This window comes from Lygodium microphyllum, chromosome 25 (genome assembly GCF_053477565.2).
Source record: "Lygodium microphyllum isolate KBCC chromosome 25, Lygodium_microphyllum_v1.1.10, whole genome shotgun sequence".
NCBI classification, from domain to species: Eukaryota; Viridiplantae; Streptophyta; class Polypodiopsida; order Schizaeales; family Lygodiaceae; genus Lygodium; species Lygodium microphyllum.
This window is the reverse complement of record NC_141159.1, coordinates 90,621,871-90,639,251: the sequence shown is the minus strand read 5'-3', so window position 1 is coordinate 90,639,251 and position 17,381 is coordinate 90,621,871. Positions and strand designations below refer to the sequence as shown.

Genomic DNA, 17,381 nt, shown 5'->3' with positions numbered 1-17,381 from the left:
CCGATTGAGATCCCCATTAAGATTTGCTCTCTTATTACTAACTAACGCTGCTAAAAGTCGCGCTTTCCATAGCACCAGCCACACAATCTCATGCAGTTTTTTGTCAAATGAAGAGGATTACTCACTGCTACTACAAGGTACAACAGATTGCAAAAGCTGAATTTTGAAGTTTAGATTCAAAGTCCAATTTGATATCCCCTTAAACTATTCTAAATGCATCGGCATAGACATTACAACGAGACCCAAACCATTGATTGAAAAATGTGGATGCTCTAGAAAGGCCAAACATTGTGGACTCTGCACCTTCCGCAACTGATGTGCAAATAGTAAGGTGTGATGTCGTAGTACTCATAAAAAACAACAAAAATGCCAAATTCTTTCATTCTAAGAAGGTTTACATGGTTATCTATCTTCAAATAGTGGACAAGATTTAAGGGCATTTAGTTAGCACTGGAATGTCTTGCAACAATCACCAACTGCCCCTGCAAAAAGCTGAAGCACACCTATTCCTCTTCCAGCCAAGCCACCTGTATACCAAGTCTATATGCACATGTAAAAGTATACACCTTTACAATCTCATGGATAGTTTCACTAAAGTTGTCAAACAAAAGCTTTGCTTTCTCTGTCATAATCTGCAAACTAAGAAAAAAATGTGGTTTTTTTGGAAGAAAAGAGACAATACCATAGGCAGGAAGAAGTAATTACCATTATTGTATTCACGGAATCGTTTAGATTACATGCATCTGCAAGAATGCTTGAAGGGAGGCTGTTCAAATCTACTCCATCACCAGCATCTTTCAGGATGATGCAGTCTCCAAAAGCCAAGAAGTGAAAGATGTGGCAGCTTCTTGGAGACGGCAAAATCGAACATCATCAGGAACCGGTGCTTCCAAGACAGTGTAGTGCAGCTTTAACTCAGCTGTTACATCATGAAGCATCTTGGTTTTACTCTCAGCCAGCAGTAGTGCTGCAAGCTCATCAGCCATTCTAAAATATGCTAGCCTGCACAATATACGGCAACTCAAAAACCATGTATTAGCATACTCATAAAAGTTGCTATACAAAAAGCAGAGCTTTATTAACAGACCTATTCTCAGATGCCCATCGGTCTTCCCATAAACTTTCTGATTCCTTCAGTCGTTGGAAAAAGTCCTTGCATGCGATTGTTTTGTTTTCAAAACTTCCCTGTGTCAGCAGATTGCACACATAAAGCAGCCATAGTACAAACATAAGACACTTTTCAAGAAAGTCACTTTCATAATTTAACTAGTTACCTTTTTGTATTTAACTGTCAGTGTCATCAGATAACCAAGCTTTCTTTTATTGTAATACTTCTTTCAATGTGAGAAGAGCATCACACAGAAAACTAAAAGCATTGATAAAAGCCCAAAGGGTCATATCAACAGGTAACCACAAAAGCTCAATTATAGTGAGTAATGTTAGCTTTCTATTCTTTTCTCCTACACTTGCATTTGCATCAGGGGACACAGCAAGTCCATATTGCTTTTTGTTTCCTCTAAAGCAATGCGGCATGTATTTCCAGCACTCAAATATATCATGTCCAATCTTCTTGCACAAATTACACCTTTCCTTCTTATTGCCTTCACTTTGATTGTATCGAATTAAGTGCCAATATTATTCTTAGTGGTAGTAGAAGACTTGCCAACCTTGGACCCTCATGTCACTGGTAAAAGCTTGATCTGACTTAAGAGAGTTATGCCGATTGAGACTACCCTGCTCCTCTTGAAGCAACAAAGTAACCACCTAATCAAAAGTGTAATTGTTGGTATTTTCCCCATCAACCAATCTCAAGGTGGTAGGAAAGGTTTGATAAGAGTAAGTGAGCTAGCCAAGGTGGTGGATATATAAGCTGGCTTTGTGGAACAATTTTATCAAGTATTGGCAAGGCTACTCTTTTAAGCCCTTACATCAAGTGGGCATCCATGTCCCATTCCCAAGTATTGGTGGAGGAAGTCTAACATCCACTGTTACATCCTTGGACATCTAGATGGGTACTAGTAGCATTGGTCATAGTGGTCATAAAGTGACCTAGTGCAAATGCACTAGGAGCACTTTAGGGTTCGTGTTATACTTATTGTGTTCCTTGCTTGTTCTTGTGAAAGCTCCCTTATCCACAAGCATTTTTTACTTTCTAGCTAGAGAAGAGTTTTTCCCTCAGGTGAAAGCATACATATCTTGGATATTGTAGTACCTTGGGGATTGTGCTTTCATTCCATCATCCTCACATACTGAACGTGACCTTCAAGCAATCTTCTCTCTTGTTCTTCATTGCCTAATACTAGCTACTTTCTTTGTCACAACTCAGATCGTGAGGCACCAGGCACCGCCGCAACAATTACTGTTGAGTTCCACCTCCTCCTGTTTGCTCAGCAATACCAACAATGCCTTCAGCATCATGCCTTTGTTGCCCCACACACCCCTCTGGCTCCAGGTTTGCTAGGTTGCATGCCTATATAACATTGTGTTGCAGTTGTTTCTGCCTGCCTGGAACATCAAATCAGCCCTACTGCAGTCATTTGCTATCCCAGCCATGTGCAGTCCAGCCATCAATTTTACCTGCACATGCTAGCTGCATGTCAGCCTATTCCAGCCTTTAGATCTGTCGCTTGGCTGCCCACCTGTCATTACACAGACCTGGCACTCATATGACACCACCTCAGACACATTTGCCTCACTTGCCACTTCTCCAACTGTCACCCTGAATCAGCCATTGACAGTTTGACGTCACCCAACAGCCCAACACACCTTGTGGCTTGTCCTCGCATTTAATGCCAAAAGTCAACTTGCACAAACCCCCATTCAACGATCTGCACTCTTCACAAGCACAATTGGCCCAAAATTTGAGGCATTTCATCAGTTTCGCCATATTTGGCCTCAATTTCACCAAACATTTTGAGGCTTTTCCCAAATTGAAGAATTTGTTCATCAATTTGCAAAATCGGCCATTGGTGACCCCAAAATTTTGAGACATTTCAACATTGACATAAGATTTCACTACATTCCACCACAAAAATTTGGGACTTTTATGAAATTCGCCCAAATTGATGAACATTTATCCCAAATTTTGTCAAAAGTGGGTGTAGCAATGTAAGTGTAGAACATTGTTCTAATAGGCGGCACAACACGAGACAAAAAAGAGAAAACACAAGAACAAAGGAACATTGCAAAGAGAGAACTCAAAGATATGCTTAGGAAATGGAATCCATATACCAAACAAGAGATAGTCACATACAACAGTGAGTCACCGGGCTATGTTACATCCTTGGACATTTGGATGGGCGCTAATAGTGTTGGTCACGATGGTCATGAAATGACTTAGTGTGAAAGCACTAAGGGCACTTTGGGTTTAGGGCAATCAAGTCCTATTTATGGGTCTCAGGGCCTTATTGTGCACATAATAGCTATATAGACCTATTATTGCACTCACTTCTCACTCCATCTCTTGTTCTTTTCAGCTGTGCACTCACACCCATCAGGTTGACCACAATTAGCTTGACTTTAACATTTTTGCCATAGCCTCTCTCATTATGCATGCACAAAGACAACTTCACAGAAGTTCGAAGACCTCGGTTCATAACATGGAATAAAAAGAGAGCATTTTTAGCAAAATGTAGAGATGATTTGTAATGAGTTTTTAATAGAGACAGCAAAGTTGCTGGGGCTACCAGGGCACACAAAATATGCATTAATTAAGCCTGCACTCAGCATGATGGTTACTTATATTTTCCTTAAATCAGTTAAAGTTCCTTCAACATCCACAAATAGAGATATTCAAAAAGAAAACTCTTCAAGTGCCTAGAAACTCACCAGCTCTTCTGTAAAATCATCACTGCGAAATGCATTCTTCAACACAAAAAAATCAGCATAAATACCCCCACTCACATCCCAGCTTTCCAGTTCCATCTTATTCTTTTCCATGGAGGTCACAATGTCTAGGAGGTCTTCATGCTGGCCTGAAAGAACATAAACATTTTAGACAATGTCCATTTTGCAGCTCACCTCATGTATACAATGTAACATGTTATTTAGAATCAGTTAAAAATGGAATTTCAAAAATCTTACTGTTGTACATAGACTTTCTTTCCTAAGACCCCATGTAACACACTTAAATAAACCAGCCTCAACCAGATTTACAAATCCCGAAAAAGGAAGAAGGGCTTTGTCATATGTTTACCAGACAGAAAAAGAGATGCAGCCACTGATATCATAAAAAGTGAATGAGCTTTATGCCATTGCATGCTTTTAATAAGATGCTTGACAGCCTTGAGCAAGTCATTATGATACAGCCAATATGTGCCCTGCTCCATGAAAAAATAAAGTCAATAACCCTCACATTATGGAAAAATAAAGGTAAGTTCAGAATTATTTTCCACACAAGTTAAAACAGTATTAGTGCAAGTTTTGTATGTAAATTGTCTCCAAGCACAAGAAACATAAACAAGCAAGACATTTAACTTTCCTCAAATCCATTAGACACAAAACAGAGCAAGTTTTTTCACTTAAGGATCATAAACCCTTTTCAAGCATTAATATCTCAATGTGTTAAATTGATCATGTTCCTCCATTCTAGTGTGAACACTCCCTTATCCATAGGCACTTTTTACCTTCGACCTAGAAAAGGGTTTTTCCCCAGTATGAACACCCATCTTGGATGTGGTACTATAGTACCTAGGGATCGTACTTTCTATCTATCATTCTCAAATTCATGGATGTGACATTCCAGCAACCTTCTCTTCTCTCTTGCTGTCCGCTCTTCTATCTTGTTGTCCACTCTTCATTGAGTATGCACATGCCCGTGCAATTGAGCAATTGACCTAACAGTGGTATGAAAGCCCCCTTCGCCGCAGCCGCCAGTGAGCTCATGAGCCACCACCATCACAACCACCATCAAGTTTCAGCTTTCACCCTCTCTACTCCCATTCCTCTCTACCAGCTCTGTTGCTCCAGGTTCGTCGTGCTGCACATCTGCTGAACAGGTCACCAGCTCTGTCCTTCAGTTTGCGTGGCATAACATATAAGTTGTGCTGACTGAATAGGTCACCAATTCTTCCCTTCACACTTCCTCTCTCTGCATGGCACAACCTGTTCAGCAATGCATCTGTGACTTAGCGTCCCTGCCTGAATGTCACTAGCCCCAGACACTCCCTGCTTGCATGTCGCTGCCCCCCCAAAAGCATTGCCGGACTGTCCATCGACAGCATGCTTTCAACTGCCTAGCACATCTGCCATCCCGACCAGCTGTTGTCGTGTCACCTGATCCACGAGTTCCAGCAACATCACCAACAGCCTCATGCCTAAAAACTAACTCAGCCACAAGTCCCTATTTGTGCAGAGCCTTCTCCAAAGCACACATTTCAGATTATCTCAACACAGTTCTGTACAAAAAGCTTTCCTCATAAAAATTTGCAGTTTTCACTTTCAAGCCACAATTTCACCAAAAAATGCAAGGCTTTTGTGAAATTCGCCCAAATTCACTGATATTGAGGTGCAATTCATCATCTTACATGACATTCAAGGAACTGGAACCAATTTCACTTCAATTTTCAGCATCCTCTTTGACATTCAACTCCATCATCAACATTCAAACCATAAATTTTAAGTTTCTGAGTTCCTCGTTTTTCTTTTGCACCGCACTTACATTTGTACTTTCAACAGCAGCTGATCAAAATAACCAGATAAATATATCAAGCAATGGCAGCTCAAAATGACTTGCTGAACATGTTTGGCAATGATGACAAGTTGGATAGAACTAACTACCCCAACTGGGAGTTCATGATGAGACATGTTTTGGTTGCAAAGCAACTTTGCGCTTATGCATCTAGCACTGAAAGAAGGCCTTTTTGAGCTCTAAAAATCCTTAGTCTTCATTAAACAGCCCCAAAACTAAGTTAAGTAATGAATTTTAACCATTTCTTTTAAGCATACGCAGTTCGAGAGAGTTTCAATGTCCCACTTGTAAAAAACCTTAATTTGGGAGGCCCAAAACTTTCTATAAATAGGCAAGCTGCCTTCCCACTCTCCCCAATTTCATTTTTGCAAATTGCAAGAGCCATAGCTTCATTGTCCACACCCCGTTCGCAAAGGACATCTCAGCCACAGCTACCCGTCATCATCTCCCACCATCTAGTGGCTATCCAATGTCCACCAACATAGTTTGCTGCTCCTACCAACTATTGCCTACGATCTACTTGTCCCAGACTTTGCGTTTGTTGCTAGCAGCTTTTTTATGCACGTGGTTTGCCTCTTGGTGCTGTCGCCTATTGCTACAAATTGCCTACACTACTACATTTTGCAATTCAAGCTGCCACCAGCCTGCCATGTCATCACCAACCTGTCGCCTTTGCAGATTTTTCTCTCTCCTCAACTTTGTCTGACTCAAATCCAACCCACATTGCTGCATTTGTTGTTATCAGACGTCTTTAGAGGTTGCCTTGTTGCATTTCATGATCTATCAAAATACAACACTCTCCAACTCATTATCTCTACCTCGGTCCTTGAGACACGAGAGTTCGAGGTTTATTCATTTGTTGCATAATGTGTTTGTTACATGAGCATTGTATTATTGAAATTCATTCATTCCAAATTATTCACTATGTTTATTGTCTCTAAGTTACCCTAATCCAAACTATGTTCTATTATTAGTTTATGCTTTGTCATACAATTGTGTTTGTGTATCTATGTTAGGCTAGTTGCATTCTTTCATAGGTGAAACAATATTGAAGCTTCACCAAGAAGCACATGGAAACTTTACCTTTGACTTTACTTGCCTCATAACCTCCACTAGGTTCTAGAAATTTGTCCTATCTTAACTAGTATTTAATATGGCATTCAGTTAACTAGCCCCTCATGCATATCTGACAAGCTAGGAGCACCAAATGCATTAGGAACTATTCTTGTTTACATACTTTTGACCATTTCAATATGATTGTACATGGGAATTCGCATATTACCGACCATACCAAGATACATTTTCCCATTCATTGCATGCATTAATAGCTACATTTCCGTCATGCAAGCATTACTAGCTACATTTTTCCTCATGACCAACACTATATGGAGCATTTGCATGACCAGCATTAATATCATGAGTTCTAAACATAGTGGATTGCATATGTGCATTGCCAAACTTACCACCTTGAGCATCAGCATCATGCCAATAGTAGTATACATGGTAATGCATATTACTATGCAATACTTGGATACATTGGACCTCACACACCACCCATTGGTCGTTACATACCATAAGAAGTTGTGACATACATCCTCGTATGCCGTCCTTGATCCACCATAGTATGAAACTAGTGCCACCACCAAAGTACCCTCGTTGCCCATCATAGCATGCATACCCTTCTATCTAAAAAGCATTGGATTGGCACTTTCAAGTTGGCCTTGTATATGCATTGATTGCCCCACTGGCATCATTTCCTTGTGCTCACTACTCATATTTGGAACATCATGCTTCTATATTGGCTCTCCTTCAATGCAACTTACTATCTTGAAGCTCTTGAAGATGATTTTCTCTTCTTGCCTTTATTGCCTTGCTTTAAGGGGTCCAAAAAGCGCCTAAACTGAGGAGCCTTTGCCAATTGCACAAACATTTCAGTTGCTATCCTCAGCTGATCTTTAAACTGGTCATCCAATTTCTGTTCGTTTCCATGATAGGATGGCCGGTCTCTTGTGGAGCTTTTGTGCTTCCTAAAAAATCATTAGACTGGTGTATCGAATCGAAAGGGAAAAGCTCAGATTTACCTTCAAGTTGTTGTTTAGCCTGATACATAAGAATGAGATTGTACTTGGCTTGTGAGGTCTCATAGGGTTTTTGGGCTCCATGGCAGTCTCATGTCTTTTCGGCGATGTTAGAATCTTGTAGAGCAAGCTGTGAGGTCCACTCTTGCTCATTTCTTGATGGATTTGGTTGGAGAGAATGAAGCAGTGATGTAGTGTTTGAATTCATCTTGCCCTCTTGTTGTTCTTGCTTGTGCATAGAGAGCTTTTAGATCAAAAGCCCAAGTTTTTTTAGAGAGTATCTAGCTTTGATAGCCGTCTCAATCATTGTGCAAAGATTGAGGAAGCTATTGACGATGATTGTCAAGATCCTCAGGGGGGTAATACTACGACCCACATTTAGTCTTAACCATCCTTATCAGCTTCTTGTCCATGCTAAAAGTCTATTCCAAGATTACACATTGCATTTTCCTCTTCATTATGTGCATTTTCAGAATGAGATACACCATCACTACTTGATCCCATCTCACTACCTAAAGCATAGTGAAACACAAGGTCAAATCATTTGCCAGGTGCCACATCAGCAACAATAGGTCACTCAACCTAAACACAAATAACTGAAGCACCAGAACCAATAGGCACAGCCTACAACAAATCTAGCACAACATGGTCAGCAAACAACCAAAGTCTCAGTTTCTCTAACACAATGTGACAAAGAGGCAAGCATGGAAGTAGTAGAAACAATTGCTGAACACTAAAAGAGATGAACAAGAAAGTAAGAACATATTAACTCAATGGATGGAGAAACAAACGATGGAATTTCTATACCAAGGCATAAGAATATGCACACAACTACATGGGTTACAGCAACCACCAGAGTGCCTCTACTCTCCCCCTCTCCACAAGATGCAAATGAGCAATGAATGAACAAGGGTGGAGAGAAGGCACTTTTAAATAGGCCAAGGAACGAAGCTTGAGACAATTTAACCTGACAACAATGGCTACCCAACTTCCTACTCGGATGCCCATCCAAATGCACAAATACAACCAATAAAATTCATGAAATGTACTAATGCTAGTAAAAGAGTTTTCTAGAGTTAAGAGGTATTTTGAATAAACTTTTTTTTTCTTATTTGTGAAAAAGAGACCCTTGTTTTTGGCAATCCTTGCTTTGGGAAAACCCTAAACACAATAGCTAAAATACATTAACTCACATAGTAACACAATAAACACAAAACTCCAAATGCAAAATGCAAAAATACAAACACAAACAGAAAATAAAGAGAACTCTAAAGTGAATAAATCAATATTGTAAATAAAGGAAAGAATGTGCAAGAAGCTTAAGGGCATGCATTGAGGGAGATGTTGATGTGCACTGCCCACCGGAGATAGCAGATCTCGAGCCAGTAGCCACCAATCATAGCAAAAGCTGATGAAGAAAAGTGTTGAAAGCACAAAAATGATTTACTATAGACGCAAAGGCAAATCAAGCCGATGCTGAAAATGGAAGAGCAAAAGACTGGAAACCAAAAATACAGCAATCTCTAGGGTATGAATTGGTAAACACAACAATGTAATCACCTCAAGATTATGGCAATTGATCAATGGCACCAATGGGGGCTTGAGATAGCTATAGACCACGTATAGCAACAATCGCTAGGAGTTGGACAGCTAGTGGAAGAGGGCTAATGGTTAGCTGAAACCTACAAGACAAGGATGGGGCTAAATGGTGGGCAATCTAAAAGGATCCTCCCAAATTAGGGTTTTGCATGTGGGACACAGATACTCTCTAGAACCGCTCCCCATTTAATAAAACTTTTGGTAATTTGTATGTTCTGGGGCGATCTTAAAAAGCTAATCAGAGTGAACTCTATTTTTAGCTCAGCAACCCCTCTCAAACCAAAAACTGGAACCAAGAAGGGACTAAAAGAAAAGCTCAAGCCCATTTTTACCCAAAGGCATCCCACCCCAAAGCAACCAAGGCATTGGACAAAGGATACATATCGGCTATCCAATGGCCTATCAAGTCTACAAAGGCGATGGTTATCTTACCAAAGGAGTCCAAGTGATCACCCCAAAGAGACCAATACATCAAACAAAGGTGCTCATCAACTATCCAATGGCCAACCACGACTTGCAAAGGTGAATGCATAATAACATGGGACGGGTTTTGAGGATGGGGACGAGAATGGGAACAAGGATAAAAATTGTAATATCTTATTACCATGAGAGGGGGCTCTAACATGGGAACAAGACTAGGATGGTATAGGGATGGGAGGGAATTGGAATAAAAAGCCAAAAAACAACCATCCCTTGTTACTATAGGCAGATGGAACCACATTGAATACCCTTTTTTTTTAATGGAGAATAGATATGGTTTGTAGTCTTTCAAGTAACTATGCCCATGGGAAAAATGAAAAAAGGATAGTTAGATTCAACATCACAAAACAAACAAGCCAACCCAACCACTCCAAGGTGTCAATGACAAGGGAAAGGAGTGATAAATGGTGGTAAGGTGGAACAAAACCGCCAATGGAAAGCTCAAGATCCACCCAAATGTGCTCTATGCCATGAGATGCATAGATTAGTGTGCTACATAATGAGAATGTGCATGCAACAAGTGCCACTTAAACAATGTCCCTCATGGGAAAATTATTCACTTGCCCAAGCACCCGTGTACAAGGATGATGATGATCATGCAATGCAAAGGGAAAGTACAACAAGAAAATGAGACCGATGTCTAAGACAAGTTCCGAATCCTATGGAATACCAAGAAGCAGTAGAAACCCCCTTTGAATATTTCTTTAGCTTTATTGAAGAAGAAATTGATTTACAATGGAATTCTCCCAATCCCCTTCACAATATCCAAACTCCCCTTATTGTCCAAAGTAACCAGCAAGTCTTTAATCTAATTTGCCCCTAGATTCAAGCAATCCATTGGTCTCTTCACCCTCTTCAAGAAGAGTAGAAATGCTCCAAATTTGATGGTTGGCTAGTCCTCCACCTGATTTCAGCTGAAAATCAACTTCAAGTCTAAATAATTAAGGTCTGGGAGTCTACAATATCTGGCACACTTCTTGAGGTAGCTGCTAAACCCTAGTTTCTACTATAAAGTGGGGTTTTACAAGAGAGAAAACTAAAATTCTTTAGCCTCGAAGGGTCCAAATGCTAAGATCTTTGAAGCAAGGCTATGAAATGGTTGGAAAATGAGAGAAAATGATGAGGAGAGAGAAAATTCAAAGTTTTGTCACATGAGAAATGATTGAAAATCAATCAAATCCCAACAGCAATAAATGTTGTCACCTATACCTGAAGACCCAAAATCTACTAGCACCTTCAGCCTCAGACCGTCGCCCAACTGCCTAGGATCTCGCTAGTTATCGACTGCTCCAAATCAACAAACGCATGTTGATAAAGCCTGAAACTCACCTCACAATGGCTGCTTCAACTCCTCACAATATGTTTCCATCAAGAATGAATTATTCTCTCTCTCTAAGCCTTTGTTTTTGCTCTCCCAACCTTCTCCATATTTTTCTCGACCTTCCTTTGAAAAATTTAACAAGTGGCAGCCTTTCCAAATGAATTTTCAGCATTATCTACATTATTATACTATCTTTCAATCTAAATTTGCTGAAAACGAATATAATAATCATTTTGGTGCCCAAAAAAATAGTCTAACCAATCAAGTCAAAAATTAAATTGGCTAGGCCACTTCATCTCCCGAGTGTCCATGTGCCATTTTAGACTATCAAACTAGTGTTAAGTACCACTAAATACCACATCTCTAGTGTCACTAACTAATACTTATGGCCAAATAAATGAGGCTAAAACTCGCACTAGATACCACCTAGTATCGGTGCGACATAACTAACTGCAACTTTTGCCTTTGATATTCATTGATTCCCTTAGGTCTCATGCTCATTTATTTACACTAATCTCAATTACACATCACATGTAACATTTACTTAAACATGTGATTAAAACATTAATCCAATGTTAAGTTTAAAGTGAGGCTTGTCAAAATCGATGTCCTCATGACAACCCTTCCCCTTAAAATCCTTGCAATCGTCCAAGATTGCACTTACCAGTTTTTTAATCCACATGTTAAGTTTAAAGTAAGGATTGCAAAAATACATGTCCTCATGACAGCCCACCCCCTTAAAATCCTTGCAATCATCCGCAATCGTCCCCGATTGCACTACTAGATGCATCAAAAGCAAAATATTGCACTAGAATTTCCACAAGGCATCATAGTCAACACAACATTGTGCACTATTGTTTAACCATTCTATATGCCCAACACATGCTGAAAATTACCAGCCAACATAAATAACATAAGACTTGCAAAGAATCCTAAAGACATTGTCAGATTATCATGGGACAGATCCATTAATCATGAGCTCAATTAATCTAACCAAACTAAACCACGATATAGCATAAACCATGGCTGAAACATCAATGGCATCATAACATATGCTACTCCCCATAAAATCAATAGAATACCACTGAAAATTAATGACCATACATTGAAAACTAGCACTCGATAATCAGCTCCTCATGATCATAAACTGATGCAAATGTATAGTTTGAGAGCTACAAATAATAAACCATACTGAATAATGATCTCTTGGCAAACATACTGTCAACTAACAATACCCCGAATGTATGTTGAATATATCCAAGATCCACTACATCTAGAGCTATCTATCACTGAGTAGTGAAGCTACTAGCTCCCTCACGAGCATCAAGTAACACTCTAGACCCCTGCTCTACAGAACTTGATCGAGTGAGATCTAAAGTCGGCTCCAACTATAAAGCATCAAGGTAAAGTTGCAACAACTAAGGATGGTCTACCAAGTCATCCTCTTGCATCCATTTGGCATCCATTGGTAAATAGTTCTGGAAACTTCACCAAGTACCATCTGAAAACCTTACCCCTGATATTTTACTCTTTGTGTACTAGAATCTGTTTTGGTATCAATATCTCATCGAGCTCTTCAACCTCAAGCTGAATTTCAACAAATACATCCTCTAGCACATCACTATGAAAAGGCCAAACCAAGCTCACATGAAAAGCATTGTGCTTCTGCTAGAGTGGAGGCAATTTCAGCCTATAATATGCATCACTAATCCTCTCCAACACTTAAAATGGCCCATAATATTGCATACTCAACTTTGGATATAATCTCTCTTTGCCCTTCATGTTTTTCAACCGTGCCTTTTTAAAATGCTACAAAACACAAAGCATGCCTATGATGATTAGCTGCTCTCTTTTGCTTATCCTATGATCTTTGAAGCGCATACTTAGCCTCCTAATAAGCGGCATCCATGCTCTCCACATAGCCGTTAGCCTCAAAGATCTTATCTTTTGTATGTAAACACGAACCCTAAACACAAAACTCAAAACGCAAACACAAATAGAGAAGAAAGAGAACTTTGCAATGAATGAATCAAAACTGTAAATGAAGGAAAGAATAAACAAGATGCTCAAGGCAAAGCCGTCCAATGGCCAATGGCTCTCATGGGAGTGGGCTGAGGAAGGTGTCGATGCGTGTCATCCACCGAAGACGAATCGTGACTCAATAACCACTAGTCAAAGCAAAGGCTAATGAAGAAAAGTGTTGGAAACACAAAAACAACTTGCTATAGATGCAAAGGCAAATAAGACCGATGTTGGAAATGGAAGGGCAAAAGGCTAGAAACCAAAATGCAACAGTTTTTGGGGTTGAAACTAGTAAACATAGCAATGTAACCACCTAAAGATAATGGCAGCTGATCACCGGCAACAGTGGGAACCAAGGATAATTGTAGACCATGTAGCAGCAATCGCTAGGTGCTGGACAGCTAGTGGAAAAGGGCTAATGGTTGGCTAAAACCTATTAGACAAGGATGGAGCTGGATGGTGAGCAACCTATCTATTTATAGATGTGGAAGGGTACTCCCAAATTAGGGTTTTGCATGTGGAACATAGAAACTCTCTAGAACCACTAGTGAAACTTTTGGTAATTTGCACGTTTGGGGCTGTTTTAAAGAGCTAATTGGAGTGTAGATTATTTTGAGCTCAGCATCTATCATGATCCTAATATTGGCTAAGCTCAATTACTGCTTGCTGAACACTACATAGCAGAAAAAAGCCTTAATCTAAGCCATTTTATGTTAATCAGCCCAGCCAACTGACAGATAGTTGGTCAAGTGGCTACTCCAAACATTAGATCTGACTTCTACTGTGGCAGAATCTACTGGTTTCATCCATGGAACAGCTATATGATGATTCAAACAAAAAAGCAAGTTATGAGTTCTTAAAAACAGCCGCAGAGAACTGCATGATTAATTTCTCTCTCAATCAGTCTTCAGAAAGACACCAAATAACCACAGTATTGATCTAAACATAACAACTCTAGGTGCTACATAGAACCAGCAATGCCTGATTGATCCAATAACTAAACTTAATGATGCCAGGGGATAGAACGAAACCAGTGCTTCATGCAGCCATTCAACTGGTATGCCTAATTCTTCTTCCAGAAAAGTTTGTTGGAGCTCGCTTGTGCTCCATACTTCACAATATTGGTTGAGAATCTCCTTGATCGCTTTCTCGTGCAAATCTGGATACTCAAGGCTATCAGGCATGTGAAGAACCACATAGACAGCCCAGTGGCATTGCCCAACAGAAAGCAGCTGTGAGACAAAGTTCATGTGCAGAACATAAAGCTGCACAGGTTTAAGGACCCCAATTGATTGAAGAAAGCCTTGTTGAAGCCAAGCCATTCTATGATCCAAAGGATCATAGGTTGATGAGGAGGATGAAAACATCCTGCACACATTAACAACGTTCTGACCTTGATTGGCATGTAAAAGCATAAGGTAATATGCTGTGTCATGTAAACCTCGGTCAGTCTCTATAGCAATCCCATGTAAGGCTCCTTCCTCCACATACATTGGAACAGGTTGTGGTGCAGCACCTTTTTCCACAAGAAGGCTGTACGCATTGATGATGTCAGGAAGCTTAGTGTCTGGTGCAAGATAATACCACATTAAAAGTCCAAGAAATCGTTTCCAATCAACTTCACAGTCACCTAAAGCTCCTTGAATATCCCCAGAAAGAAGCTTGTACAGTTGCAGTCTATCCTTCTCTATGAGGCTAAAATCCAATCCTTCTGCTTCCCAGATTTCAAGCTGATCTGCAATATCCTTTCTCATTTCCATCGAACCTCCTGCTTGACTAATCAAGCAAGCCAAGCGCACATCTCCTCTCACTGCAGCAAGTTGGACAGCATCATCAAGCTGCCTGCCCGTCAACAGAGCAAACAATTCCTTTAACTGATCTCCAGACTCCAAACCATCTATCTCATCTTGTATAAGATGCCTGACACTATCTTGAAGCCAGCTACTAAATTGGGCTCTTCTGACTAAAGCTGTTAACTCAGACTCCATCTTTGGGGCATAGACTTTCACCTCCCCTGGAGTTTTTAATTCATCTGCATCTTGTTCCACACGCTTATCTGAGAAAAGCACACTTAACAAATGCCATGACATGACCTGATGTCGGAGAATGAGGCGTTGAGAAGCTGCTAACCCCTCAACAGCATGCTGTTTAACTAACAGGTCTTCAAACTTGTTACATGCACCTGGAAGTTCAATCCGATCACAAACAAGATAGCGCAGTTGTACTTTGGATGGCTGCTCGTCCATCCCATCTACAATTCTGCTCATAGAGCTGTGAACATTCAAAGGAGACACAAACTGCAGATCAACAAGCTCATCCCTTACCTTCCCTTCCTCATCCCTTGCAGATCCATCAAGAGCTACCTTCTCCAAATGGATCATTGAGGAGACTGTATTGCCTTCTGTTCCAACCAGGTTCCCAGGATGTGCTAGCATGCCAAATGGGCCCCACCCGACACGGAAGGAGGAGCCTAGAAATAGTGCTGCATCAACAATGTTATCAGAACGCCCAAACATGCAAGAATCTGTGCTGTGCTCATTCTTGAACCCAATTCTTGCTCTTTTCAGTGCAGACTGTTCATTTTTGCCTTCTATTGATAGTAATATCCTTGTGTGTTTAGCTGGCGATCCTTCCTGCTCAACATCCATACTAAGGCGTCCACTGTAAGGGGTCAGAGAGAGATTGGGTGAATGTTTCCAGGATGCATGTGGACTTACTTTCATCAGATGCTTTGAAAACATACTCTTTGCTGGAGACTCTGAACTACGCTGATAATCCTTTTGTTGAAGAGGACTTTTGTTTGGTGCAATATTGTCCGCTGTGCTTGGAGTCATGTGTCTATTTGAACCTTGAAAGGGGAGCCAGTCTACGTCCTTAGACATAACGATATCTTCATCCTCCTCACCTGAAGAAAAGAAGAGCATTTTCATTTGTTGCATCTTTAGCGGATCAAGCCTCAGATGTAAGGGTAGTGAATGGGCCAAAGCAGTCTGAGGCGTGCCAACTCGTACATCTTGCATAGGTGATCCCATAGGTGATCCTTCAGCTTCTATTTCCTCTGAGCTAACACCATATCTTTCAGGTTGCCAAACAGTATCTTTGGTTTCAATATCTTCCATTTCAATTGCATCTCGCCCTTCCACCAGTGCATCTTCATTGACACTAACGATTGCCTTGGCAGAAACCTCTGCGAGATGTTCTTCGTCATCAGAATCATCCAGGCCAAATCTACTAAAGTGTTTCACAGTAAACTTACATTCTTTCAGTAATTTGTCATATAATATGTAACTGGCTCCCTGTTCTTCAATTTTGTGTTTTAAATTTTCTTCAAAACTACCAAGCTCCATTTCCCCATGAACAGCCTCACGGTCGCACTTGCCAGTGTAACCGACATTAGAAAGGGTAACTTCAGCAGGTTTGTTGAGGCCCTGACCAATGGGAGGCTTGGTTTGTTCGTTGTCGTACACAATAACTTCTCGGACGCCGAATGTAACAATGTCGCAAAGATCCAGCCATCTCACATCTGTTTCTCCAAAAAACATCACTGAGCCATATCCCTCGCGACCGATGACGAAATCTGTCACTCTGCTGCAATAGCCCGGTTCGGCCTGCTCCTGTGCCGCCAACTGATGCAATCCGGGCCGAGTGAAGTAATCATGGCGGCTGAGCTTTGGGAGGAGAGCCTCGATGTCTCGATTGCAGGTGGCAAGGATGGTCTTGTCTTCATGGCAAGGGAAGGGGAAAGGCCCGGGGGCTAGCTGGACTTCCATGTTGGATTGGAAGCCCCCCGCACCTGCTGCAAACCCTAGCTAGACTGGCTGCTGCCACGAGAGCTTCGACTGCGGACACTGAATCATCCCTTCTGCCATTGCATAGATTGCCATCCGGGAGGTTTTTGGAAGGCGCTGTGCTTCCCGCTCTGCTTTCATAACACGAGTTTCCATCATTCCATGCCGTTTTACTCAGGTTAGTTTATCTCAATTTGAATCACTGTTTCACACCCACCAAGGTTTAATGTAAGATGGATTGCTAAGGTCCCACCTTATTGTGATAACAATAAGATGGATTGCAAAGGTCCCACCTTATTGTGTTAACAATTGTTAAGTACTAAACAGTTCGGATAATCTCCACTAAAAGTTTTTCACTCTTCCTCGTGAAGCTCTTAACTGTTGAGACTTGGGCCGAGATTGAT

The 17,381-nt window shown here is 40.8% G+C and overlaps 1 protein-coding gene across 3 annotated transcripts; it reads right to left on the bottom strand.

Annotated features, from left to right (window-relative positions):
• Positions 1 to 356: 356 nt before the first annotated feature.
• On the bottom strand, positions 357 to 17,172 carry SAR3 (SUPPRESSOR OF AUXIN RESISTANCE 3). 3 transcript variants are annotated; one of them, XR_015688582.1, is made up of 6 exons: positions 14,221 to 17,172; positions 4,196 to 4,319; positions 3,829 to 3,974; positions 1,088 to 1,185; positions 706 to 1,002; positions 357 to 540 (listed from the first exon to the last, which is right to left on the bottom strand). XR_015688582.1 is itself a non-coding variant. In XM_087666219.1 (5 exons), the coding sequence occupies exons 1-5, from the start codon at positions 16,957 to 16,959 to the stop codon at positions 798 to 800; spliced, it is 3,312 nt and encodes a 1,103-aa protein (XP_087522345.1). In that variant the 5' UTR covers positions 16,960 to 17,172; the 3' UTR covers positions 357 to 797. The 3 variants fall into 3 exon arrangements, 1 of the variants encoding a protein (XP_087522345.1); XR_015688583.1 differs by having other exon boundaries at positions 357 to 527; XM_087666219.1 differs by having other exon boundaries at positions 357 to 1,002.
• Between the last annotated feature and the right edge of the window lie 209 nt (positions 17,173 to 17,381).

Bases quoted from the DNA above. Each gene is read 5' to 3' on its own strand.
- SAR3 (XM_087666219.1), bottom strand. From the start codon at position 16,959: ATGGAAGTCCAGCTAGCCCCCGGGCCTTTCCCCTTCCCTTGCCATGAA. The intron at 3,975-4,195 runs GTAAACATATGA...ATGTTCTTTCAG, and splicing joins TGCATCTCTTTTTCTGTCTG to GCCAGCATGAAGACCTCCTA. The intron at 1,186-3,828 runs GTGAGTTTCTAG...CTGCTGACACAG, and splicing joins ATGATTTTACAGAAGAGCTG to GGAAGTTTTGAAAACAAAAC.